Source organism: Phytophthora ramorum (genome assembly GCF_020800215.1).
Source record: "Phytophthora ramorum isolate Pr-102 chromosome Unknown Phyram_PR-102_s0012, whole genome shotgun sequence".
Classification (NCBI taxonomy): Eukaryota; Oomycota; class Peronosporomycetes; order Peronosporales; family Peronosporaceae; genus Phytophthora; species Phytophthora ramorum.
The window spans coordinates 645630-671307 of record NW_027150658.1 but is presented as its reverse complement, the minus strand read 5'-3'; the positions used below and the strand labels follow the sequence as shown (position 1 = coordinate 671307).

At 52.0% G+C, this 25678-nt stretch overlaps 12 protein-coding genes across 12 annotated transcripts in view; 8 read left to right on the top strand and 4 right to left on the bottom strand.

The window, feature by feature from the left end:
• Window positions 1-225: 225 nt before the first annotated feature.
• Window positions 226-735, bottom strand: KRP23_11484 (uncharacterized protein; the record flags this gene model as incomplete). Its single annotated transcript, XM_067882034.1, has 1 exon — window positions 226-735. The coding sequence occupies one exon, from the start codon at window positions 733-735 to the stop codon at window positions 226-228; it is 510 nt and encodes a 169-aa protein (XP_067740321.1).
• Window positions 736-5446: 4711 nt separating this feature from the next.
• Window positions 5447-6199, bottom strand: KRP23_11483 (uncharacterized protein; the record flags this gene model as incomplete). Its single annotated transcript, XM_067882032.1, has 1 exon — window positions 5447-6199. The coding sequence occupies one exon, from the start codon at window positions 6197-6199 to the stop codon at window positions 5447-5449; it is 753 nt and encodes a 250-aa protein (XP_067740320.1).
• An 899-nt stretch (window positions 6200-7098) lies between these two features.
• KRP23_11482 (Nucleotide-binding oligomerization domain-containing protein 1) lies at window positions 7099-7923 on the top strand (the record flags this gene model as incomplete). The annotated part of the gene is made up of 1 exon (XM_067882031.1): window positions 7099-7923. One exon carries the CDS (start codon window positions 7099-7101, stop codon window positions 7921-7923), a length of 825 nt encoding a protein of 274 aa, XP_067740319.1.
• Window positions 7924-8232: 309 nt separating this feature from the next.
• On the top strand, window positions 8233-11994 carry KRP23_11481 (Oral-facial-digital syndrome 1 protein; the record flags this gene model as incomplete). The annotated part of the gene is made up of 7 exons (XM_067882030.1): window positions 8233-8361; window positions 8419-8667; window positions 8758-8793; window positions 8865-9000; window positions 9078-9778; window positions 9849-11896; window positions 11967-11994. The coding sequence occupies 7 exons, from the start codon at window positions 8233-8235 to the stop codon at window positions 11992-11994; spliced, it is 3327 nt and encodes a 1108-aa protein (XP_067740318.1).
• Window positions 11995-13199: 1205 nt separating this feature from the next.
• KRP23_11480 (uncharacterized protein) lies at window positions 13200-14409 on the top strand (the record flags this gene model as incomplete). Its single annotated transcript, XM_067882029.1, has 3 exons — window positions 13200-13941; window positions 14010-14113; window positions 14179-14409. 3 exons carry the CDS (start codon window positions 13200-13202, stop codon window positions 14407-14409), a joined length of 1077 nt encoding a protein of 358 aa, XP_067740317.1.
• Window positions 14410-14758: 349 nt separating this feature from the next.
• Window positions 14759-15976, top strand: KRP23_11479 (uncharacterized protein; the record flags this gene model as incomplete). Its single annotated transcript, XM_067882028.1, has 1 exon — window positions 14759-15976. One exon carries the CDS (start codon window positions 14759-14761, stop codon window positions 15974-15976), a length of 1218 nt encoding a protein of 405 aa, XP_067740316.1.
• Window positions 15977-16254: 278 nt separating this feature from the next.
• KRP23_11478 (uncharacterized protein) lies at window positions 16255-17101 on the top strand (the record flags this gene model as incomplete). Its single annotated transcript, XM_067882027.1, has 2 exons — window positions 16255-16296; window positions 16376-17101. The coding sequence occupies 2 exons, from the start codon at window positions 16255-16257 to the stop codon at window positions 17099-17101; spliced, it is 768 nt and encodes a 255-aa protein (XP_067740315.1).
• A 380-nt stretch (window positions 17102-17481) lies between these two features.
• Window positions 17482-18432, top strand: KRP23_11477 (uncharacterized protein; the record flags this gene model as incomplete). Its single annotated transcript, XM_067882026.1, has 1 exon — window positions 17482-18432. One exon carries the CDS (start codon window positions 17482-17484, stop codon window positions 18430-18432), a length of 951 nt encoding a protein of 316 aa, XP_067740314.1.
• A 338-nt stretch (window positions 18433-18770) lies between these two features.
• Window positions 18771-19418, top strand: KRP23_11476 (uncharacterized protein; the record flags this gene model as incomplete). Its single annotated transcript, XM_067882025.1, has 1 exon — window positions 18771-19418. The coding sequence occupies one exon, from the start codon at window positions 18771-18773 to the stop codon at window positions 19416-19418; it is 648 nt and encodes a 215-aa protein (XP_067740313.1).
• A 1940-nt stretch (window positions 19419-21358) lies between these two features.
• KRP23_11475 (uncharacterized protein) lies at window positions 21359-23114 on the top strand (the record flags this gene model as incomplete). Its single annotated transcript, XM_067882024.1, has 3 exons — window positions 21359-21914; window positions 22055-23017; window positions 23092-23114. 3 exons carry the CDS (start codon window positions 21359-21361, stop codon window positions 23112-23114), a joined length of 1542 nt encoding a protein of 513 aa, XP_067740312.1.
• A 1871-nt stretch (window positions 23115-24985) lies between these two features.
• KRP23_11474 (uncharacterized protein) lies at window positions 24986-25366 on the bottom strand (the record flags this gene model as incomplete). Its single annotated transcript, XM_067882023.1, has 3 exons — window positions 24986-25079; window positions 25141-25215; window positions 25290-25366. The coding sequence occupies 3 exons, from the start codon at window positions 25364-25366 to the stop codon at window positions 24986-24988; spliced, it is 246 nt and encodes an 81-aa protein (XP_067740311.1).
• Window positions 25367-25612: 246 nt separating this feature from the next.
• KRP23_11473 (NAD-dependent protein deacetylase sirtuin-1) overlaps window positions 25613-25678 on the bottom strand; it is a gene marked incomplete at both ends in the record, with an annotated part of 1228 nt that continues 1162 nt past the window's right edge. The window contains one exon of the mRNA XM_067882021.1: window positions 25613-25678. This exon is cut by the window's right edge and continues 808 nt beyond it. Coding sequence (XP_067740310.1) covers window positions 25613-25678 — 66 coding nt within the window.

Below are 25678 nucleotides of genomic sequence, written 5' to 3'. Positions count from 1 at the left end.
GCCTGCCATAGAAAACGACTGGTTTTAGCGATCCGCAACTTCATGTGTTCAACAATTTGTAGTACGGTCTACTTACGAAGCAGTACAGATCTGTGGTTCTCGACATTCGCCAACAATCAAGTTTGCTTTAAAACAAGTCATGCTGCTTTTGTGAAATCGGAATCAAAAAGAAGACATACATATATTGAGATTTAACGGAATGCACGACCAGCTCTTCCCAACTTCCTACAGCAGCATCGCGACAGCAGCCATAGCCATCGTCGAAACGTAGCCAATTGTCACAGTCGCAGCGCCGCTCTTGGAGCTTGAGCTGCTTCCTCCAACAACCTTGTCACTACTAGCCGAGCTGTCACCAACGCCAGTGGTTCCCGTCGAAGATGACGAGCCGACCATGTCCATTGATCCCATTGAGCCACTTCCGCCACACATTGAAGTGACGGAGTCGAGGACGTCGCTCTGGATGGAGACGTTGGATCCGGGGATCGTACAGTCACCAAGTCCCAACGAAGCAACGTCGCTCATGAGTGCCATACAAGCCGAGCTCTCACACACCGACATGATGTCGTCGTGCGAGAGCGTTGAGATGGTCGCCACGCTGATACCCGTCTCACTCGTGCAGTTCGCCAGATTCGAGTTGCTCGCAAGGCTCATCAAGGATTCCGTGGAGCAGTCCTCGGCGTTGACGGAACCAGCGACTGCGAGGCCGATCAGTACGAACGAAGTCAGGGATGGCATCTTGGACAGAATCTTGGGAGATTGGTCTGGCCGGAGTGGGGACTCGAGGTGAATTGAGAAGTGAGCGATGCGAAGGTGGATTTGTCGAGACCGCGCGGTTGATGTTATCCTCACACAAACAGCAAGAGAGTGCGAGGCCATGTGGCTCTCGGTAGACTCTCCCCACACCTGCGGGTTAGACAGTAAGGTCAGAACGCATCGTTGAGACGTTGAGCCGTGGAAAAGAATCCTGGAAACAGACCATGGGCGTCACGCTGTGGCAGGTTTCCACTGGCAGCGAAACTGATCCATGGACTGTACATTCCAGAGTCATACGGACGCCGTTGCTGGCGAAACGAGTTCGCCCAGTGGTCGACGGGGGCGGTTTTTTTTCATGCTTTCATCGGCTATTTTTTATTGCGTGCATTTTCGGTTTCTTTTTATTCCCCGCCAGCTATTTTCCATGCGGAGGGTGATATTGTATGCCACCGGTGTTATTGTATGCCACCGGCAAAATTGTATGTCAGATTTTAACACAAGATTTTTTTGGAGAGGTGGGTGGAACAACTCCTTTTTTCTAGTGTTTTCTGTTTTATCTTCTTTTTCTGAGTTTTTTGCTTTGAATGAAATGCAGGCATACAAATGTAGACGCGGTAGTGCACACACTACTTACCGATCAGCTTCGAACAATGATGTGCCCCATCCGAAACGAGTAGTTGATCATAGTGGCAAGCTCTTCAGCCTCATATTCTTCCTCTTTCTCAATTTCGTGAAAATCCACATCCCAGTGACGTTTACCACCGCGCAAAAACGGTGGCTTGATTGTTCCGACGAAGTCCCGACTGATTTCAACACCATCGTCACCTGTGTTGGTCCAGGTTCCCAGAACACTCCAGTTGATAACACTCGCGGGCTTATCGACTAATCTCTTGATCAGTGCGGTCATACTATATTGTGACCTCCTGAGACCGTCGCGTTCCAGACACTTAGCTTTCTTTCGAGGACGCCCAGGCGGTCTACGAGTTGGCAAACCCCGGAGCATTGCGCTCAAATCCACTGCGTCCACTAGCTTTAAACAAGCTAGTACGTGTGCGCACAGCCATCCAGATTGGTAAAACGACTTGCAGTCGCATTTGAACTTTTGGCGAATTGTCTTGATTTCATCCACACACCAAGACGGAGAATCCCAGTTATGCTCAAACGACACTCGCTCGATAATTGTCACGCGGTGGAGAGATAGATATCGAAGCTGAACGTTTTCGATCTTCTCGTGCGCTCTCATAATTCCGCCGAGAGAACGCTTATACAGCTTTGTTCGTGCTGTATCGACGTTAAGACCGTGCACGTTGTCATCTTGAACCACGTAGTAATCAGCGTTGAAGTAGTACTCGCCGATGCAAAGGATTGCTCGTTTCGATTTTCCTCGGTGCTTCGGAAAGTGGTTCTCATGAGCACAAAGGTTCATTGCAGCTTGGAGTATCTCTGCTCCGACCGGGCCACTTGCGTAGTGACATATGATTTCCGAGCCAAAGTCCATGGCGCATTGCGTTAGAATTCTTGGCAACGTCCCGGCTAATACATGGCCAGTAGCAGCGCGAAGGTGCATGACACTACTTGCTTTGATGGCGTGATGATGGGACTCTATTGGGTTTTGGTTGGGCACGATCCCAGGCTCGTCACTGGCTGTGAAGAACCACAGATCCCACGGATCAACGAGGTATTGGTCCTCTAACCAATGAGCGTATTCCGTTTCCCCTAGAGCAGCCCAATTCGATGTTACCAGGTTAGATAGTGCTTCGAATTGGTCGAACGACCGCGACAGACTCAGATAGTCGAGCTGCGGCTTGATGATGTTCTCGTAGCGGTCAGAGTCTGTTAGAAGGCTCTTCTTTCGTCGAGCATTTCGATCCAAATGTGGCCAACAGTTCAACAGCTTAATGTCCGGCCACACCTGGCGGAATGCATTTGCAATCTCCGAAGAATGATCCATTGATCCAAACGGTACGTCCAGGATTCCCCCGAAAAATTCCTTGGTGCGATCCTTGACGACTGTAAAAAGTCGAACGTATGCGTACGCGGTCTCAGTCCGAACGAACATGAACGCAGCCGGGTAAAACTTTTGCTGATATTGGTGTGTTGCAGTATATCTCACTCCATATGTTCCGAAGGAGACAAGGGTCCAACCACCAAAATGAAGCTTGTACGTTCCATCGGTGGCCATGAGTACTTCTTTCCGTTGGCCCAACAACATGCGAGTAACCGTTCGAAATAATCGCCTCGATGTGAAGATAATCCCCACGGAAGTCTGTCCAATCTCCAATGCGTCCGTAAAGATGTCTAAAACGAGCAGTTCGTTCTGGTATTGCAAGGGCTGGTGGCTAACCCGGAGCGCGTCATCCTCCACAAAGTACCTCATATCCTTGAAAAATGTGGTCTTGGTAAAGCACATTCTTGGCGATGCCCACTCCATGATGTCTGCATATGTCGTAATGTCAAAATCACCTCGCTTTCGGAGTTTATGCGCTCGGTTTTTCAGTTGTGTAACTGAAGGCAGCAAAGTCAATGTATCTTCATTGTCGATGTACTTTGTTTGCAGTGTGATCAAGCACTGACGCGGGCCCTGACCACCAAGAAGTAGGTTGTCAATCTCCGAAAGGAACGGCTTGTGGATGCCAGTGCGCTGCGCCATCACAGCCACTTTTGCGGTAGTGTGAATCCCACTTCGAAAAAGGCGGAACTGTCCGTTGCGCTCTTTCTTAATTCGAGCTTCTGCAGTGCAATCAACATGAGTTGTACACGACAATCGCGTGGAGAAGCGACTGTTGCCGGTTACAGAAAATCGAGCGTTCTCCAACCCGTCGAGCTGCGCCCGGGCTTCGGCCTTCGTTATGAATGTGACTGGGTGAACAAACTCTTCTCGACTGTGAGGTATGCTGGATCCGGATTCCATGCTCGCTACGAGAGATACACCTTCGTGTTCTTCGCCACCACTCGCGTACGAATAATTGCTGTCACTAGCCGATAGTTCAGCAGCACTTGCGCTTGTATGGCTCTGCAACAGTTCATTGCCGCTGCCACTGCTTCCAATTGATGCAGGTGGTTGTCGTCGCGGGGTTACTTCACATGCAAAGTCCTCGCTTTCGCTGGATGACGAAGCTATCACAGGTTGGCTAGTCGGAGTCGGTGTACTACTATCTTCACGCGCACTTTGGAGCAATGGCGAGGGCACCGTGGTAGCGGGTTGAGTCGTGGGAATGTCGCTGCTGCTTGACGACAGTGACCGCCGTGAACTACTTTGAGCATCACTGACACGGGGCGGTGATTGCGAGGGTACGGCCGTCGCCGGTTGAGTGTTGGGGACGTCGCTGCTGATAGCTGACACCAACCGGCGGGAATGCCTTCTTTGAGCTCTACGCGAGCGCATGGAGCCTAGCGGGTCACAACAAGCGGAGCAACTTGACAGCAAGGGAAGATGCGGAAAGCTGATGTGGTGGGAGGCTTCTGTTGTGGCTGGATCGGTTGGAACTTGAGCGGTTAGTCTATAGGCAGACTGCTTTGAGGCTAATTTGAAAGTGAGCAAGACTCCAACGAGAGAACACAAACGCATGTCAGCGAGCGTGAGCAGCCGACGGAGACGTCAGCTGCAAAGGCGCTCTATATTGGAAGGATAGCGCACGAATGTCATTTGTTTTCAGTTATTGAGCTTCAGAAAATTCTTTGTGGTATATTATCTGGATTTAGTAGAAACCGCATTGTAAGCAGCACAGATAATTTTTTAACGCCAGAAAGAAATTTGACTTAAACGTTACTACCCTACAATGTACTGAAACGAACAAAATGAAATTTGCAATGAATGAAATTTTCTGGCTACAACCCAATCAGAATCAATCGCTATCCTCAGATTCGTCGTCGCTTGATTGGCTATAATAGCCTGCAAGATTTGGGCTTGGCGTGGTGGAGTTGAAGTTGTCGACGAATTCCGGTGTCCTTGGTCGGCACGGCGATGGAAAGCCCCACATCTCTTCGTCCTCCGTGTCGGAAGCGGATTCAGAGACCAGCTCGCGGCCCTGTCTGATCCGGCGCAGCGAGGTCGTTAGCATATCGATCTCGCGCGCTTGGCGTCGGATCGTCTCTTCAGCATCGCGAAGTTGTTGTCGAAGGCGCCCGATGCCGTCGTAGGCATCGTTGACGGCGGAGCGAATGTGCCTGAGAGCTCGCATGGCAAATGCGAAGTGAACATCGCCTCCGCTCCGCCGAGCAGAGATTTCATAGAGAACATATCGTCAGATAAAGTATGATATTATCAAGTAATTTCTATGTAAAATTCCAATCAGTTTCCAAAACGTGCACTTCTTGCCCTTTCGTCTCTGTGCATCCTCATTTGAACGCTACATCAATTTCGTACAGCTACGAAATCAATAATAGCCATCGAAATACAATGTAACTGCACTCATGGAAAAAAGCCACCGGTAATAGAAAGTAGCCGGTGGCGACATGAAAAGAAGCTTTTCCCGTGGTCGACGCTGGCCTCAACTCGCTCTGCTACGGATGGGTCGTTGGTTTGCACCAGTCGGAAGCGAGGCATCGTCGACCTGCGTAGTTTGCTGAGCAAAATAACGGATAAGCTGTACAATGGAAAAGTCTCAAGCAGCACAGCTGCGAAGTGTATTACGCAAGGAGTCCCAGGCTCCTAAGACGGCCACATGTGACTGTACGGATGGCACGTTTGTGATCACAAGAATGCAGCTGCAGCCGCCAGGAAAATTGACCCAAAAGTGATCGAGATTGACGTCGCCGACGACGTGCTCGAGGCGCTCGGAGCTTGGGTGCTTGACGTCGAGTTGCTGCTAGTCGCCTTGGAACCGGTGGAGCTACCGCTGGACTTGCTTGCAGAGGTGGTAGTACTGCTTCCGGTGGAGCTGCTCGTAGGGCTGCCGGCATGGTCGTGCGAGTCTTCACCCCCCGCTTCAGCGGAAGCGGAGGTGGAAGAAGTCGTGTCGTGCGAGTCCTCCGCACCCGACGATGCCGACGTCGTATCGTGCGAATCCTCTGCCTCCGAGGATGCCGTAGAAGATGATGTCGCTTCATGAGAGTCCTCTGCTTCGGCTGACGCCGAGCCCATGTCCATGCCGGAGCTGTGCACGTGAGACCCATCAGCTGCTCGGAGCGCTCTGGTAAGCTTAGCGCAATCATCCTCAATGCTGTTCACAACGCTTTGGTGAAGACTCGCTCCATCGATCGAACACTCGTGAATGGTGCTGAGGTCTCGTAGGACCCGCTGGCATGCATCGCTGGCGCAGAATGACTCCCAGTCGGCGAGGCGACTGCTTTCGGTCAATTCGATTGGGACCACGAAATTACAAGTAGTCTTGCAGGTAGAGGCATCGGCAGTGTTGGCAATCTCTGTAAGCACGCTGACGTCGCAGTTGGTAGCGCTAGCCACAGCGGCAGCTCCCAGCAGAAAAGAGGAAATGACAGCCTTCATGTTGAGGTGTAGACGAGTCGAAGGCGTCGTAGGGGTCGATGTGAATGCTTGAAAGCAAATTGCAGAATGACAAATTGAAGCACGACTGCTTCAGAAGGAGACCATGGTGCCGCTTGTTGCTCTGCAATCGATGAGTCCCGAAAAGAAGGCAAGCCTCGCGCAGTCAAGATCAACATGAAGTGGCACGCGCTTATACTTTCCTCTGGACCAATTCGGCCCAGGCACGACGTACGGACTCCGGACTCAAAGCCGAAGCAACAGTGAAGTTAGACAAATGAGACTGATCGTCGACTAAATCGATTAGCGGCTCCTCTGGTGTGTCACTGCAGCGCATTCAATACCCCACGACAAACTGCGGCAGGCTGGAGGCACGTGTCGACCATTGTCTAGCACGCGTCTACTTGACACATATATGACCCGTGACAAACGGTTGCACATGCATTTTTCAATGTTGCCTTCGGACACCTCAACTAAGCATACGGCAAAGATTTCACTCGCTTTGACTTTGGCCCTAACTTAAAGACGATGGGGTTAATGCCCGCAGGGCACAGCATATCAATGACAAGCCCAACTCAGAGTCCTGCTGGCATGTGGCACGTATCAAGTCGACAGGTAGATTGAGTTGACCGGCAACACCAATGAGTCGGAGCAGGTCAACGTCTCGCAACTTGTATCCATTACCACAATACCACATAGCCCTCCGAATTACATCTCTCATGTCACAGCATACCTATGCCTCCACATACTCCACCCTATATACTTCCCTCCTCCCACACCACGGCATATAATATACCTTTGAAATCCAATATTAACCATCACTCCTTCACCCATTGTTCCATCCTTTCCGTGTCATTCCGCGATTTAGCTCGTCCTGCTCAGCAAGGTATCCATCCCGCATCATGGCAACCAACTCGGAAGTGGACGTGCTCACGTCCGTGCTGTCCGCCATGACGGTGCGCCACGACGACGACCACCTCGTGACGCAGCGCCCCGCCGCCACCTTGAAAGAGATCCTGGAGAAGATCCGCGCCAACAAGGACCAGATCCGCGAGCTAGACCTCAAGGACATGGCGGTCAAGAAGCGCAAGCTGCGGCCATCCGGGGGCGACCTCGTGGGCCGTGTCTTCCAGCTTAACCGTACGGTGCTGCGGCTGCTGCTGCCCGACCACGAGATCGGCGACGCGGGCGCGTCGTCCATGGGCAACATGTTGCGGGCGAACAATACTCTGCAGCATCTAGACCTGCGCGGCAACGAGATCACGGCCGAGGGGGCGGGCGCCATCAGCGACGCCCTGTACGGCCACGAGTCCCTGGAACACTTGGGCCTCTCCAGTAACAAACTGGGGGACGCTGGCGCCAAAGCCGTGGCCCAAGTGCTGCCGTACAACATTTCATTGAAATATCTGGGGCTGGCTAATAACGGCATTGGAGAGGAAGGAGGCCAGGCGCTGCTGGACGCGGTGCTGCAGAACAGGTCGCTCGTGATGGTGCAGCTCGTGAAGAACGACATTCCCCAGGAGATTCTGGACAAGATCCGATCCGCCTTGGTGGTGAACAAGCTCATGCAGAAGAAGGCCGAGAGGGATGAGGAGAAAGAGCTCAAGAAGGATGAGGAGAGGGAGAAGGAGCTTGCCAAACTGAGGGACGAAGTCCTGGCCAGCAACCAGGACGAGGATGACAGCTCCGATGACAGCGACGAGGACGACGAGTCGCTGTGGATTTAAGTGAATCAGGGTGGGTGGAATGATGCACTAGCCGGCTGACGCATGGTTTATGGTGTAGATCCAAGTATGAAGTGTATTCTCGATGTGATTGCTTTAAAGAAGGATGAATATTCCGACTCTGGTAGGTGGGGACCGGCGTGTGCTAAGTTGACGAATTCTTCCGCTTTTGTACGTGCGCCGACATGTTGTGGTAGATCTGCCATTATGTTTGTGGGGGCACAGGAAGCAGTATCGCAAGCCCTTGTCTTGGTTGCTCAGGCTGAGCCTCAGCCGGTGCTATTCTTGCGACCTTTCATAGGCTGGATCTTCATGGAAGCGAACGTGGCGGCGAGTCCGCAAGCGCGGGATGCAGATGGGAACGCCTTGATGTCGCTTGAGGAGCTGAAGGAGAACATGTTCCACTCCATCCGTGACAATGGAACTGTGGAGCTCATCAGGGTAAGGATTTCTCTCGACTAGGTTTGAAAAACAGGACATCACTCAATCATCGTGTAGGCTCAGCTACGTCGACGGTTCATTGAAAAACTCCAGCAGCAGCGTCACTCGAACAATGAGCGGGATGATGGCGAAAATGATGCAAGCTGCGTGAATCGCGACGTATCGAATTCTACGCCTGATGAGAAACTAGCTCACGGCCTTGTGGCAGAATACCTAGCGACAAAGGGACTTGAGAACACGCTGGCAGTTTTTGTCCCCGAAATCGGCGGCTCACGGAACCAAATGGACAGCGCGACGATTCTAGAGGTGTGCTTTGTCGCTTATGCATGTTTGTACTTGCAGCTGTGCCATGGCTTGAAGGTGCCTAACTGTGGTTATGTGCACGAAAATGAGAAGATGCTGCACGTGAATTCGAGCGTCCAGAGTCAACTCGTAAGGAGGAGCCTGTTCTTCAGACTTTATTATGATGGCTCACTCGCTGAATAATATTTTCTGGGTGGTAGGAAATGCAACGGGCAAACACAGGACATTCGCTACTGCTGGTTCTTGTGCAGGAGCTCGTACGGCGATTTCAGCTTGCTACTATGGACTCTGGGACGCAGACGGCTATGGATTGCTTTGACCACCGCATCGTGTTGGGTACGTGTACATGTACTACGAAACTCCTACCAAGTATTGATTTTGCAAACCATTTCTATCGTATGCTGTTCCTGTAGATAATCAACTGCGAAGAGTAGAGAACGCATACCTAGCTGAATGTGCAGCCCAGAAGCTTGAGCCACAGAAGTCTCTGGAAGAGCGTATGGTGCAGTACCAGCGAGAGTATGACGACATTTGTGATAAACGTCTGCAGGAAGAATTAGAGCGATATAAGTCGACGGAAGTCGCATTGGTACGAGCAGAAGAACGCAAGCGCTTTGTCCGAGAAGTGGATAGCCTTCGATCTTCCCTACTGCAAGAGTATCGTAGCAAGCAAGACCGTCTCCAAGAGCGCGAGCGTGAGTTAGAACTCGCATTTGTCGGCCGACGGACCGAGCTGGAGACATCTCTCTTTGAAACGCGGCAGTCGCTCTTCAAAGACATGGAGAGACTACGAGTGAAGGAAGCAGAGTTGCAAGTCAAAGTCGAAAGTGACTTCCGCCACTTTGCCAGCGAGACACAACGCTTTCAGCTGTGGGAAGAAAGCGTACGCACCCAGGAAGCTAATCTGGAGGGTATCGTCGCTCAAGCGATGCGCGAAAAAGAACGCTCCTGGCAAATCGAAAGACAACAAGCTCTCCATGATATTCAGACTAAGCAAGACGAGCTAGCGGACCGCGAACAATCGCTTACAACTGAGACGGGAACGCTGAAAACGCTGAAAACACAAGTTCTTGCTTTGCAACAGGAGGGTGCTGCGCTAGAGGCGGCGCTGTCGGTACGATTCACTGTGCTTGCTTCGACTCACAAATGATTTTGGCATTGATACTAACTATTGTTGTTGACAGAAATCGGGAGACGACCTGCGTGTTGCTCAAAATTTGACAGTACAGCTCGAAAAAGATCGGCTGCGACTTGAAGAACGAGTGACCGACACGGAACTGCAACTTGGCGAGCAGAAAAATAATCTCAACGATGCTAATACTGCCAATGCCCGGCTAATGGCTGACAAAAGCCTGGTTAACGACGAGCTATCCCGCTACAGGCAGAAAAATACAGAGATAAAAGAGCAGATGAAGCTTTTGGCGGGGGAAGTGAAAGTGCTGCAGCAACAAGTATTAGACATGAAGCTTGACGAAGCAAATGCTATCGTCGTTGAGCGGAAAAGGTTCATGCAGCTGATGGACGAAGAGCGAGATCGTTTCCAGTGGAAAGAAAACGAATTACTGGCAAAGGTACGGGAAATGCAGAGTCGCTTAGCCGAGTCCGAAGCCGCGGCGGAAAAGTATCAGAGTCAATATGAAGACGAGAAGGTTCACGTAGAATCGTTGCGACACGATGTGGCAAGTCTGAATTCGCTTCTGACACAAGCTCAAGCAACTATCAACGCCAAGCACGGGGCTCCCAGGGATATCGTGAGTTTCCGGGCGCAACGGAGTGCTGCCAGCAGCGATACGTTTGATTCAGGCTCACCGGACTATCAAATACGAGGAGGAAATGAGCGAACATTCATGATGAAAATGATGGAGATGATGACGAACTTTCAAGATGAGCGTGACGTACTACGTGTTGACAATCGGCGCGATCGAAGCGATAATCCTGCTCGAGAAGCTAAGACAACTGATCGTCTGGAGCGGGTGGTTGAGCAGTCTACTGCTGTACTAGCCGCTCAATTACCGGATGAAGACAAAGAAGAAGCACAGCGTCTTAAAGAGGACCAGCTCCGTATCGAGCGTGAGCTGTTAGAACAGCGAGAATACGAGAAAAAGAAGCAGGCCCGTATGGAGGAGCAGGAACGCGAACTCGCCGAGCAACACAAACAGTTTGAAGAAAACTTTGCACGAAGGCGCCAAGAGCGTATCGAAGAGGAAGAAAAACTCGAAAAGGAGCGAAAGCGTAAACAAGCTGAAGAGGAAGTGAAATTACAAGAGCAGCTAACTCGACAACGCGCAGCTGTACAAGAAGCTACGCAGTTACAACAAAATTTAGCGGAGCAGCGCTTGGTTGATGAACAACAACGGCTACAAGACGAGCAAAGCTACAGGGAGAAACGATTAGCTGAAGAACGCCAGTTCCGCGAAGAAATTGAGGCAATGCGCCAAGAGCAGACACTTGAGACGGCGCAGCAGCAGGAACGTGAGGCCGAAGATGAGCGATTGAGGCTGAAAAAAACTTTTGAGGAACAAGAACGTACCCGATTGGAAACAGAACAGACGAAAGCTCTCCAAGAAGCTCGGCAGAAACAAGAGAAGGAAGATCGTCTACGAGAAGATGCATTGCGCTTAGCAGAAGAAGAGGGAAAGCGAAAGGAAGACGAGGATGCAGAACGAACCATAATCATTACTGCAGCCGAAGACGCATCGTGGCAAGAGTCCAGTGTTGAAGTCGATGATGCTGACTCGAATACACAACCAGGCACCAACGTAGTTGAAGTCTGTTCGAGTGACGCTGAGGATTTGACCACGACTGGAAATGAAAACACTAGAGAAAATAGGATGAGCGAGGTATCTCCATGTGAGATCATACCAGCCACCGACGACTTAGAGACAGATGCGAACAATATCGACCCCGATCAAGAAGACAATGAGGTGGCGAGTGATACTCCAGTCGTCATACCTGAACTACCAGCGACTCTCCCCGAGCAAGAGGAACAAGAACTACCAAAAACAACGGAAGAAGCGAAGAAACAGGAGGATGAAAACGTCATCGACGTGTATCGACAGCGAGTTCTCGCTAGGAAAGCAGCTGAAAAGCAGCGCCAATTAGAGCTGGAAGCTGCTGAAAGCGAGCGCAAGACGCGGGAGGAGGAGGAACGAGTGAGGCAACAGCTTCTAGGCGATGCCAGCGAGTCTGACCACGAATTGGAGTTGTCAGGGGGGTCATTCGCTGAATCAAGGTACGTGCCGCGATGTCGACCACTGACTATCACTAAGCTAATTTGTTTTCCGTGCCTGTGCTTAATGCAGTGCTGCAAGTAACAGTGACTCGTTCTAGCGTTGAAGATGATCATGGATAATCCGTTGGAACTAACAATTATCGTTCGTTTTGGTTAGCGACCTTTCCCTTTGTGGCCTGTTGGGCAGTTTTCGATTGTTTCAGCTTGCACGACTACGATGCCTGCAGGAAATGACGGTCGTGCTTCTCGCCGGCCGCTTCCCCGCCAATTGGATATGAGCGGATGGGGCGTAGATTCATCAGGCCCTCCCTGTGTACAAGAAGGAGACCGTTGTCGAAGTTCATCAGCGGCGTCCAGGGATGCCGCCAACTGTGACTATTACAAGACGCGTGAACCATCAAGCCGTTATTCTATCAGAGAAGAAGAGTATAGACCCCAGCAAACTTCCGCCAGGGAGGAATCTCTTCCACAACGCGAGGAGATAGCTTCACGTACCTCTGACTTTGATCTGCGCAGCTTTTCAAGTGGACGCAGTACCAGCAAAGGTAGCGCGTTTGACACTGCATTCACATCAATACCAAGCCGAAGGGAATACCCGCGTGAAAGTAGATCTAACTCATCACGTATGGGCGATTATGAGGAGGTAAGGAGTTGTCGTGACAACCAACGCGACGCTAATGGCCGGTATGGGTCAACTGACTGGGATCAAGAGGGTGAACCATGGAGGTTGGAGGGCTCAACTCAAAGTCATTTGCGACCATCAAGCGAGCGCAGTGAAACTCATTTTACGAAGATGCCAGCCTTTTCGACAACAGATTCCGCCAGGTCGCGCACTTCCCTCAGAAATGCAAAAGTTGACAGCGATATCGAGGCGAGTGTCTACGACAGCAAAGCTGATTCCATCCGCGAGGCCGAATCGCCTAATACGACCCGAATAGCGTCTAAAGTAAGGGGTTCTAGGCTCGATGACAGTGAGCCTATTCGTAAGGCACTGGAAATCAGGACGTCACCCCTCACTACAACATTTGAAGACCAAGATGAGCCTCACAGTCCGACGAACTCGGAGACATCGATTCCGCCCTTTACTCCCGACTCCGATGGCGATTCAACTACCCAGAGAAGCAGAGAGCGATACTCAAAGCCGTCGATTCGATCTCCAGTTGCTTCCGACAGATCAAGAAGTAGAAGACTGGGGGCTTCTTCTCCTTGCTCGTCGATATCAACGGACAGGACTTCTGCCAGTAGGGTGTCCGCCAACACGTCAAAGCAGTCTACCAGCAGTCAGAGACCGTCTCAATCGACAATGACAGACCTACGAGAGGATCTGTACGCTTTTCGCAAGCAGATGCGCGAGGTGTTCATCCGCGTGGAGGACATGGTGGACGTGCACCGGTCGTTCTTCAAGGCTGACCCCAGCACCGGAAGCCCAGTCTTCAACGATGAATTGCACCAAGAATCGGAGCAACTAGCGAATGAAGCGTTCAAACAGCTTACTGATCTGCGCCGGCATTTCACTCGGCTCGCCAAGGATTTCCAGCGATCGGAGGAGCCGTCGACCGCACCACCACGGCAACGAAGGAAACAAGGGCCAACCAGAAAACCGGCATCACTACGACGAGGGAGCCATACTCAAGTCTTAGATGATGACGACGCGAGTCTGAAAGACTCGGAAGTCCCGGGAGATAATGACAGCGATGTCCAGGACCTCATATCGATCGCCAGCAGCAGCAACGATGGGGCTAGCACCAGAGAGCACTCGCCCAGTATCCGAGGATCATCTCAGGACAACAACGCGGATCCTTCGAGCCCCGTCGTGGCTGACTCGGTGCGGTCCACGGCGTCCACCTACTTGACGTCGCAGTTGCACTCTCGGTGGCGAGACGACGCCGACTCTGTTGCGCCTAGCGACAGCGCCACATTCGGCACAAGAACCCGCGATCGATCCTCGAGCATCGTAAGCGACGCGAGCTCGTTGCCAGACCTGCCGAGCGGCAGCTTCTCGGCCAAATGCAGCGAGCCCAGCGACACAGACAGCATTTTCAAAGGTGAACCCATTTGGGCACTTCAACTTGCCCTCTGACCTTTTAGCTGACTTCTTGCTACTGATTTCTAGGCTTTGACAAGCGCATGGAGGAGATCCGATGCTCGCTCAACGCCATCGCGAGTGGCAAGACACCACATGGCAACAGCGCTGCGACGCCACCGAAATTTTCCCAGGTAGGCTCTCGCCGTTGCCGAATGGCTTCGCTTTCGTGCTGATGTGTGTCTCCTCTCTATTGCAGCGAGGAGCAGGCTCGCCCATCCGCGCCATGCTGGACGCGACGCGCTCCAGGTCAACCAGGTCAACTCTGCGCGAGGCGTCGCGAATATCCAGCCTGGATTTCAGGCGGCTCGACCACGAGGACGGCAACAGCGACGGTGGCAAGGCAGGACGAGGAGGCAGCCGCGAGGCCGAGCTGCGCCACTTGCTGCAGGAGCTCAACCAGGTCAATGCCAGTAACGAAGATGACTAGAGTCGTTGCAATAAGTCGCCGACTTCAAGTCGCCCGCCTTGTCGAGTGTAGCCATTTCGATATTCAACGGTACCGCTCCGCTTAAAATTTCGCCACTACAGCGCGGCGTGAATCCTGCAAACTCAATCTCGATGGGCAACGTCGAACGATCATGCCGGGCTTTCGCTAAGCCTTCCTCGTAGTGAGCACGCGGCGGCCATTGCCGCATCGGAGGGCGCCGTTCAACCACCGCTAAAATTTCGCTAAAAAATATGTACCTATCTGATAAATCGGTACGGTGTACCAGCCCCTCGCGCTGTCCGTTGCAGCTCTTCAGGCCTCATTTGCTGACTTTCCTCGTGACGCAGTCATGGCGCCGGCAGCCGACTCACAACGCTACAAGCTGGTGCTGCGCGTGCATAGCGCCGAGGACCTGCAGCACTCATCGTCGCAGGGTGCCTACTGCAAGCTCTACGTGGGGCCCGCGGCCGTGACGGACGGCAGCCACCGCGCGCTGAGCAAGAAGGACTCGAACGACTCGTCTACCTCTAGCGAGGACGTGGACGAGGCCTTGTACCTCGAGGTGCGGCGCACGCGCACGCAGCACCAGCAGCCGAACGCTCTGGCGCCACCTGAGACCATCTGGGACGAAGCCTTCGAGTTGCCGCTGCGTCCCGGGGCCGAGCTGGCGGCCCAGATCCTAAGCATCCGCGTCAAGAGCCAGCATTTGTTCTTCTGCCCCGTGATCGGCGCGTGCGCCGTGTCGCTGGCCAACTTGTGCCCCGGGGAGCGGCTGGAGCAGTGGTTCCCGCTGCAAAAGGGCCGCAAACCCGCGGGGCGTATTCGGGTGCTGCTGCTCATTGCACCTGATGACAAGACCGCGGTCGTTGCGCTGCCAAGACGGAGACAGCCAAACCAAGACGTAATGGCGGCGCGCGCGGCCAATCACGAAGCCGACGAAGCCATCAAGAGGCTTGTGGACAAGCAATTGAGACAGGAGGCTGAGCGCCGCCAAAGGAGACTCGAACGCTCGTCAAGTGGACCTCCGGTGGAGGTGAAACGACCCGAGGAAGACATGCATCTAGTTAGCCGCAAAACCGACGACGTGACCTTGCACAGTCGACATCAGAGAGGCAACAACTCGACGTGGCCGCCCCCAGCCGGAGTGTCGTCCCCTAAAATTCTGCCACCGTTGGGCACCCCTGCGCAGTTGAAGGAGACTAGTGAGAAGCAGAATGAAGTGCCAATGGTGTCGCCCATGTCCGAGTACGAGCGACGACTGGACGTCAAGCTGCGCCAGGTGAGGAAGGAGACGGCGCGACTACGCAAGCTTAAGGCGCAGCTGAAGAAATATATTCCCGACTTGCAAATGGACTCGGACTCGGACGACTCGCTCGACTCGGACGAGGAACCGGAGGTGGTGCTGGCCGACTCGTCCGTGTCTTCGTCGGCTTCGACTTTATCGGAGAGACTCCAGGGGAAGGAGAATCGCCCGCACAAGCACAATGAGCTCGAACACTCGAGGATAAATTCTGACGAAACGAAGAACGTGAAAGCAGAGAAGTATCGTGGGGCCATCGCGTTCTAGCGCGAGTTGTGTATTATCGTGAATGGACGGAATATACCATACGCAAGTACCGCTGGGTCGCCGAGCTCCGAGTCGGAGGAATAGTTCAATATCAATGTTGCATATTTTGCAGTTTGACGTCCGAACTTTGCTCAAAATCAAACCTGACTTTTGAGAGAGCATCGCTCGATTCCCGCAAACCGTCAGACGATCCAGCGAGCTTGGATGCGCAGATTTCTTGGCTACACTTTTGTTGACAGGCCCGAATCGGCCATTCTCAAACTCGAGCACTCGCCATCATGACAAGCTACGGCGAAGACACGTTCACTTTGTTCCTGCGCGTGCAGTCCGCGCAGAATCTATCGACGCGAGCTGGAGCTGCCTTCTGCACGATGCTCGTGTGGAGTAACTCGTCGAAAGGGGGTCTCGGGAAGTCGACGACGCAAACCGAAGTGCACAACGCTCAAGCGGATTCGCGGCAACCAGCCCGTCGAGTGGAACGAAGAGCTGCAAGTGACCGTGACAGACCCAGCGACGGAGGTGTTGGCAGTTCGTGTGAAAGACCAAGGAGATTCACTTGTGGCGAGCTGCAACATCTACCTGGCCCACCTGCGGCCAGGCCAGGCACTGAACCAGTGGTTCCAGCTCCACCCGTCCGGTCATATCTGCTTGAAGCTGGTGCTGAATCCGAACCAACGCATTCCGAGTCGGAATCTGACGCCGGTGAACAATTCTCCGTACTCAACGGAATTCCAAGCCTTACTGGAGCTCGAGCTGAAAAAGAGAGCAGCCACGACGAACCAGTCCCCGCTGCCGGCCAACATCGCGGCGCTAGTTGAGATGCAGAACAAGGCGCAAGAGAATGCGTGGCTCGTTGCCAACCAGCGCATTCAACAGCAGCAACAGGCCTTCAACAACCAGTTGCAGGCGCAAAACGCTGCTCGCTACCAGCAGCAGTCGAGGGCCCCCAGCTTCCACGAAATGATGGGAACGGCCGCCAACGCCTCCACCATCGCTGCTAATCTCCAGCAACTCAACGGTGGTGGCAATGCCGGCGTTGGGACCGGAGGACTGGGCACGGTAGCTTCTATCGCACTGGGCGCCTTCGGTCTCGGACCTTTGGGGGCCCTCTTCGGGTCCTCGTAAGCAGCAGGTCACCCATTCCTACCCCCGTTAAGCCAAAGTCAAATACATTAAAGTGCACAAGCGTAGCCACCTTTATCGTGTTTGTAGGTCCAGATAAAAGGCAACTTGCCTGAGGCAAGACTCCAGCTGGTGCTCTATGCCCACATGCCCACACCCCATCCCCACCCACCCCGGACGGTTGAAACCTTGATGGGTACACTTTCCGGTTTCCATAGCAGCTCGTCACTTCATTGTGCAATTCGCCGTCAACCTCTCAAGCCCCATGGAGCGTCTGTCTTCCAGCTCCAGCATCGGGTTGGCTGGCTGGGGCAACCCGACGATGTCCCCAGAGTGGCTTTACCTTGTTCCTGCGCGTCCACTCGGCTCGGAACCTGTCGGCAATGGGGCGGGGATCCTACTGCAAACTGTATCTTGGAAACACGGAAGTCGTCAACGGAACTGCTCAAGCGGGCGCGTCCTTCAGCAATTTGTTGGCAGTTGACAACAATCCTCAGACCCAACAGCTCCAAGCCCCGACCCACCGGGTCTTTCGCACGAAAGTGCTGTACACTGACCAGAAATCGAGTCCAGAATGGAACGAGAAGCTGGAGCTCCATGTGCTGGACCCGCAAAAGGAGATCCTGACTATAAGAGTAAAGAACCAGCTCATGCTGTTCTGTCCTGCTATCGGGGCATGTGCCATTCCTCTTGGTAATGTCACCATGGGACAGCCTGCCGAGCAGTGGTTCCCATTGCACAAGGCGGGCAAACCGGCGGGACATATCCGACTTCAATTGATGCTCCAGCCGAAGAACCCGACGGTTGCCCCCCCTGCTGCAGTGAACGAGTCACCGATGCAGAGACTCATCCAGCAACACTGTCAGCAAGAACGAGACCGACGACAGCAACAGCAGGGTGAAGAGTCCGTGCGACGTCGACAGTTTGAAGAGCAGGAGAGATTGCAAACGGAAATGAGACGACAGAGGGAGGAAGCGGAAGAGCGAGAACGAACAAGAATCGAAGAGGTGGCGAGAATGCAAGCGTATCGAGAAGAGATGCAGAGAGAAGAGCAGGTGAAGGTGCAAGCTTACTTGCAGAAGCAAATGGAACATGAGGAGGACTGGCATACTGAAGGTCTAGCTGAGCAAATTGGTGAACTTCAGATGAACGGCCAGCAAGAGGTGGCCAAAGATGCGCCAAACTACTTTTTCGCTGATGATATGGTGACTGCATCGACGTCAGTACGCTCGTCGAACTCTACAGCTAGTATCAAACACAGTTTTGCTGGTTCTCCAGATGGCAGTCGTCGCGAAGATGTGGTGGAGGCTGTGGAGCTGACGGGGGTGGTCTAGGTGAAGTCGTGCAAGATGCTTTGCCTTCGGCGGATTCATCGTTGTCGGAGGAAGACCGAAACCATCACAATCGTCGTAAAGCGAAAGACCGCCGCAAGCAACGATCCAGGAATCAATCTCGAAGTGCCAAAGAAGGCCAGGCAGCTCGACCAGAAGCCTTGCTGTTTCCCAACGCACCAGTTGAACAAGCTCGATCATTTCCTGCTCAAATAGCTGACTCGGCCAGTTCATCAGACGAAACTTCATCGTCAGAAGAAGAACGTCGACGTCGCCGCCGACGTCGCAAAGAGAAAAAGAAGGAAAGGAAGGCTAGAAAGAAGGAGCGACGGCGAAAACGCATGGCGAAACGAAAGGAACGCCGAGAGTCCGCAGGGTACGAGTCGTCGTCATCGTCATCGTCATCGTCGTCTTCTTCTTCCTCTTCGTCATCATCTGACGAGCGCCGTAAGCGCAAAGCAAGGAAGCATAAGAAAAGCAAGAAGCGAGCTCAGTCCCAGCGTGAAAGCAAAGTGAGCACGATTCCCCGAACACCCGGTCCTCCTCACTCGAACTCCTACGGCCCTGATCACTCCGGTTACTCCAAGGAGCCGACAAACAAGTACAGCGACCCCCCTCCAGCGTACGCGAGACCTGTACAAACGCAGCCAGCGGCGACATCCAAGTCTCCTGGCTACATTGAGCCTTTGCCTCCCCAGGCACAGCAGAAGCGTTCAGTGAGCGACATGCTGAGTACAGCTGCGGATGTGACCTCGATAATGTCGAATGTGGCCTCGATCGCAACTAGCGTTCAGCAATTAGCTGGTGGTGGAGACACTGGAGGTACTGCTGGAGCTGGAGGCATGGGTATTCCGTTTGCAGTGCCGGATGTAAGCCAGTTTCTTGGAGGACAAGATCTTTCGGGCTTGGCTGGACAAGACTTCTCAGGTTTCGCGGGACAGGATTTCTCAGGCTTGGCTGGAGCAGACACGACAGCTGAGTACTTTTAGGGTAATGAGTCGTGCTCGGAGTGAATAGTTTGCATTGGGATTCTCGTGATTTGAGTGGAATCTATGCCTGTGTCCTTCAATGGTTTTTACTATTATATTACTTCGAAGTACTTAACTTCTGTACAAATTTTGCAGCGAGTCAGATGAAAGCTACCGTGCGGTTTCAACTCCGATGTCGTAGGCTACGACTGGTAACGACTGTGGTATTCGTTTTCGTTTTTCAGTGAGGTACATTGATGTCACTTTGCTATGCTAGCCACTTCTGATGTCCGGTTTAGCTACCGTTCCTATGCCGATTGCTAGCTTGAGCGACTACGGTATTGGCTGGTTGAATGGCTCATTTATCAGCAAACAGCAACTCTATGAAGAACTGCTACCAAACAGTATGATTGCGATAGCCTGCATAACTTCATTGCTTGTTGTGTGTCTGAAAACATCGTCAATTTCAGTGTTTATTGCTATCGCTTGTATTCCTTCACGGTAGTGAAACGTGGTAAATACACCCAGGAGCTGCTTCTGAACTCCGGCAGCGTGACTATACAGATTTGTTTCTCTCCTTTGACAGCATCACGCGGCTTCACTTTCTTTTGCTGTCAGACGCGCTACATGTACTTTAAGAGCGACATCACGTTCAAGTCCCAAAGATCACTGGATGACCTCCACATCAACTCCATAGTAAAAGCGAATTTTCTCTTCTTATCTGTGAATTCAGGCCAAACTTTCGGAGCCAGGCTTATCGTCACATACAATTTACAAGTCATTTGGGAACCGAAACAATCGAAATCACTTCAGTATTAAAAACAATTAGAGGCGGTGCTGATGGGTCAGTATTTTATAAAATAATTCGGGTTGGAGTGCAGGCGACAGCTTTATCATTGTTTGTTTTTATACAGGGCGCGCTGATGCCACAAATACAAAAGCTAAATGTTTTTATAAAGCTAGATGGCATGTTGTATCTCTTAGGGGGTTGCATCCTGCACTCCAAATGTGCGACTCTCACATGGCATGCCTTAATGTTAGCATATTGTTAATACGAAGGCAAGTAATAGTTTCAAGAGTTACGATGAATACGTGAATTAGAAATACGCTGCAGGTTGACGTTGACGGAGCCCCCACAGCGCTTTGTATATATACAAAGGAGACGAAGTTATTATAATTTCTCGAGGAAAAGCATTTATCGGTGTAATTTACGCGCGTGTCTAAAATTATGTTTTTTTGTGAAATTTATGTAAAACAATATTTTGCTAAATTATGGTAAATTAACTTGTCTTATCTGCTGGACATTGCATTACCAAGATGCCGCGTCGCACCAAAGCGCAAAGCGCAAGCCAAGTGGACTGGCAATTGCTCACTAGAAATATTATAGCTTAGCTCCTGCGGAGCCCCAGTACCATCATGGTCATCGTTGTACATGTATCGATGGAGGCCAAACCTATGAAACATACTGGTCAAATAGTTGTGGATGAAGCTTGAGAAGTAAAATCTTCAACCATGGCAAAGTTTCCCAAGTACAAGCTCATGTATTATACTGTGGAAGTAGTTTGTTAAGCTGCTGTGCAAAACATGGCGGTACACTGTGTCGTGGGATCACGGATGTTTTTTTCCCCTCACGGTCAAAGCTCTTGCTTGGTGGGGAACACACTTTCATCAGGAACCTTCAGTCGGGAGGGATATTTAAGTGTCTGCACGAGTCTTCGCTGGAGCACAGCTCCTTGCAGTGAAGCTATTCGCCATCGGCTGTTCCCTCTACCACACATGTTGAACCTACGCCGAGAAACGTCTTGGTCTCAGTATACTTTGGCTTCACTTTCCCTTCGGCGGGCCATCCGGTCGCCTCTGCGGACCCATTCCGCAATCTGCATCCGCCATGGCGCAGCACCACGCCCCCAGCAACGTCTCGCTTCCGGGCCTTCACGGCGGCTCTGGGCTTGACATCCGCCATGGCCCGGTCTCCATCCAACCAATCGTCTCCGAGCGCCCTTCGCCCCGTGAGCGGGGCGTCCCTCCGGTCGCTCTACGGCAATTTCACGCTCTTCCTGCGCGTGCACTCAGCGCAGCACTTGCCGGCCGTGGCCCAAGGCTCGTACTGTAAATTGTACTTAGGAGACACGCCCATGATCGGCGGCTTCGGCCAAGGGAAATCGCTTGTGAACACGGAGAAGCAAGCCAGACTAGGGAGCAGTCACCAAACCTACCATACTAAAGTGCAGATGAGCGCTAAAAGAGACAACCCCGAGTGGAACGAGAAGTTCCAGATGAACGTCCGAGACGCCAACACGGAAATCCTGACGATCCGCGTGAAGAACCATGTTCTGTTTTACAGTCCGGCCATCGGGGCCTGCGTCGTCCACTTGCGGCAACTTCAACTTGGAGTTACCGTCGACGAATGGTTTCCTTTGTACAAGAACGACAAGGCGTCGGGGCAAATCCGACTGCAGATTTGTCTACAACAAAATGTACAGACAATGATGCCGGAGAGACGGTACTCGCAACCGAGTGAGGGAGAGATGCAGCGGATGATTCAGGAACATCGAGAGCAACAGGAGAATGCGAGGAGGGAAATGGAGTTGAAGCAGCAGGAGAAGTGGAAAACGATGGAGGAGGACGAGGCTAAACACATTGGATTGAGAGAGCAGATGGAGAGAGAGAAAAGTGGAGAGAACAGTGTGCACAACGAGCGGTGCAGGACCAACAACGTGAAGAGGGACAGGACTCGGATTCGGACCTTCCCGAGAGCTTCAAAAATCGAGGTGTTAAGAAGGAAGAGGAAGACATCGCATCTCAGTTGATGAGTGAATTGAGTCTGAAGGAGAACAACATGAAGCAGTCAGTGAATTCGGCCGTTTCTAGTGACTACACTGTTTATGGCGTCAACTCTGCTACGGATTCTGATGATCGACGGATGACTGGGTTCGGAACTATTCGGCTTTCTGTGGAGGAGCTGGGCCAAGTTGTACAGAACGCGTTGCCAACGTCAGATTCTTCGGACTCGACGTCGGAGCTGCAGCAGCGTCGTCGTCAACGCAAAAATCGTGATGATAAGAAGCGAAGTCATCGTAAGCCGAGAAGGCATTCAAAGCGACAAGCTTACAGTGAGGACGAGTCTTCTGACGTAAGTTCGCCATCTTCAAGGGTGTACCGCAAGTATTCTTCGCAAATCAAAACTCCCGAAGAAAAAATCAGCTCGAAAAGCTCGATTCCTGGCTCGGAGTCGTCTCAAAGCCAAGTTGGCAACCAAAACGAGAACCGTCAAGACTGGGATATTCCAAACACATTGTCATTCCCACCCAGCACCTCTGTTAAATCGTCGGATGAAGAAAGCCGCCGTCGCAGGCGCCGCAGAGCTAAAAGGGCAACGAAGCGGGAGAAGGAAAGGAAGCGCCGAGCAAAGCGGAAGTCTGCAAAGTCTCGACGGGTATATGATAGCAGTGATTCCTCTTCCTGTCTGTCATCATCGTCGTTATCGTCCTCCTCATCGCTTTCGTCGTCTGAAGAGGAACGACTCCGGCGCAAGCTCAAGAAAAAAAGGGCGAGGAAAGCCAAGGCTCGGGCTTTGCTAGCTGAAAGTGGTGGCTCACGGGCTTCAAGGCGTACACCAGGTATGCAGCACTCGCACAAGCTGAGTAACGCTGACTCGCGCGGTATTGATTATATTCCGTATGTGACGCAACAGTCGGGGCTGGCCGGTGTTGCTAATATGCAACCCAACGATGGCGAAACAAGTCGACCAAATCAGTCCAATTATGCAGCGTCGACAGTAGCATCCAGCTCTTTCGTTTCGAGCACAACCCAGCAACAACCATTGTACAGCAGCAAGGCTCCCACCGAGCATGGGTCGGATGGAGTGGGCTTCGATGAACCTGACCAGCTTGCTATGCCGCAATATCCTAGGCAAGCGACAAACGAGCAGACCAACGACGAGCTGATGCGCTCGTTTTGCTTTTAGGTGATAAACATTTACAAGTAATGTGCAGCATGAACCCCTGTTTTCCACGGTTCCCACCTTGCACTTTTGTCCACGCGTAGACTAATCAAGCTCGCTGAAATCAAAGCCATTGCCCTCGGCGAGGGAGCAGCGAGGGCCTCTCGCTAACAACAAGAATGCGCTCGAGTGAAGCTAACACACGCGGTGATTGCAAGTGCTACCTGGTTTCCATCGTTTTCGTGAACGACTTCGTGAAGTCGGCACCGAGCGAGCCCGCTAGTACCATGGTGCGTATGTTGGTACTTAATTGCAAGATGCATTTCTTGGTGTCGGAGGAGAGATCAGCCACGATGATGATAGTGCTAATTTCCTTCTTCACCTTGGAAAAGAGAGTCTGCAAGTCAATGAGTTCCTTACATCATTGTGTCTTGTGAAGTTAGAAGCGCGGTGCAGGTATCGAGTCGCTCTTGCAGGATTCGTGACATCTCACGGGGCTCAATTAAACCCGAAGCTGATCAATCAAGTGCCTCTCAGTGCCACTCGAAGATTGGCCAGATGATGGCCGAACTGATTGCGCGCTGCAAGCTTTGGACTTCGAGCCGATAGATGCTGTTACCAGTTGTTACAGGATAATTGACCCTGTTTCACGGCTGAAGCTAACACTTCTTTACTCCGAGAGCACTGCACATGCAAGCGGATTTTGTCTTCGCTAACCCGATGATGCTACGTCAAACGTATCTGCCTAATTGTGGCTCGTGGACATTTACTTGTCCAAACTGTCCATTTCTCGACGCTTGATTTTCTTTCTCAATCGCCTTCAGCTCTCGCTGGCGCCGATTCTGTGCTCGGCGTGACTGACGCTTGAATTGGTCGAAGGATGGAAGGAGTACAGCAATCAACGGAGAGAGCTGGAACGGGGAGATAATTAGCTGCTCAATGGCATCGGCAGTCGATATATGCCGACTTGGAATTGACTTTGGCAGCACATCCACTCTTGGGTCGTTGATCTCAAGCTTGGTATTCCACACGGGCTGGACATTCTTGCACAATGACGGTCTTGAAGGACTGGGATTGCGTGTTCGAAAGGCCAGTAAACACGATATTCTCCATTGGAGAATTCGCCACGAGCGTCTTCCAGCCAGCAGAGACACGGCGAGCTGAATAGTGGCGCCGTGGCTTGAACCGATGTGGACTTGTACCAATTGGGTCTCATTGGTACTGGTATGATCGCTTGAGCTCAAGGAGTAGGGAGATGAATTGGATCAACGGCGGTCTCGCCCTGATCTTTCGCTTGTTGTTTGACTATTGCGAGGCAGTTTAGTGAATGAACTCGGCCTCTCGCCAAAATGTATGTTCAGCAGGCCTTCAGCACACTTGCCTACAACTATAGAACGTTGTGCAACATGTGGGTGAGCTTGGGAACGTCGATCGTTGTCGGCTGCGCGTCTTCTCTGCGCTCATTCAAGCTGAAACTGCGCTGTGAGCTCAGTGTCTTTTAGGAGCGAGAACATGGAGTTCCCTGAGGATCGACAGCCTAAACATCGTTAACATGAACGTGTGAAAGGCCTTTGCGCTATCTATCATCGTGGCGTGCTGTATAAGATGCCTAATATCATGCCAAGTAAGAGAAGCTATCGATACTCTATAAGCACTGCGAGAACCGATGTCTGCCGCTCTTGTGCTTGAATTTCCTCTTGGGGTAGCAATCTCCACACAGATCGTAGTCGAAGCAGTCACTGCAAGCAAATTAAGTTAAATTTCGTCTCAAGGAAAACCTCTGAACGTCGCAAGACTTACTTGCAACGGTAGTGGACAGTTTTGACACCAGGACCAGGTTCCGCGTCCGGATCAATGCGCTCTTCGCATCGATTGCTGTATTGCCACATCAGTGCATTCATGTTAGAAGAGTAAATACACTCCGCCATGAAAGTTAATGTTGAACGTACCACACGATCTCGTCTCCGAGCTCTTCTTCTTCCTCCTCCTCCTCCTCGTCCTCTTCTTCGTCATCGTCACCATTCATACCAGCAGCAAGTTTGTTTTTACACTGGCATTCGCCAAAGCAGTACACACGCTTGCCAGTAGCATCCTGATGAGACTATTTCACTGCGGTGAATGAGAGGCTTCTTCTTGGCAGCCTTGATTGCGTTTGGGTCTAAGGCCCAACCAGCTTGTTTGCAGACATAGCGGATGATATCGTCGCAATCGCCCAAAAGTGACATGTCGAACTCTTCTTCATCAGTGGCCCCGTTGTCGTTACCTATTTGTACTAACTCGGCTCATAGTTTCCGCCCGTCGAAAGCCTTTTCGATTTCAGTTTCTTTTTCTGAGCACA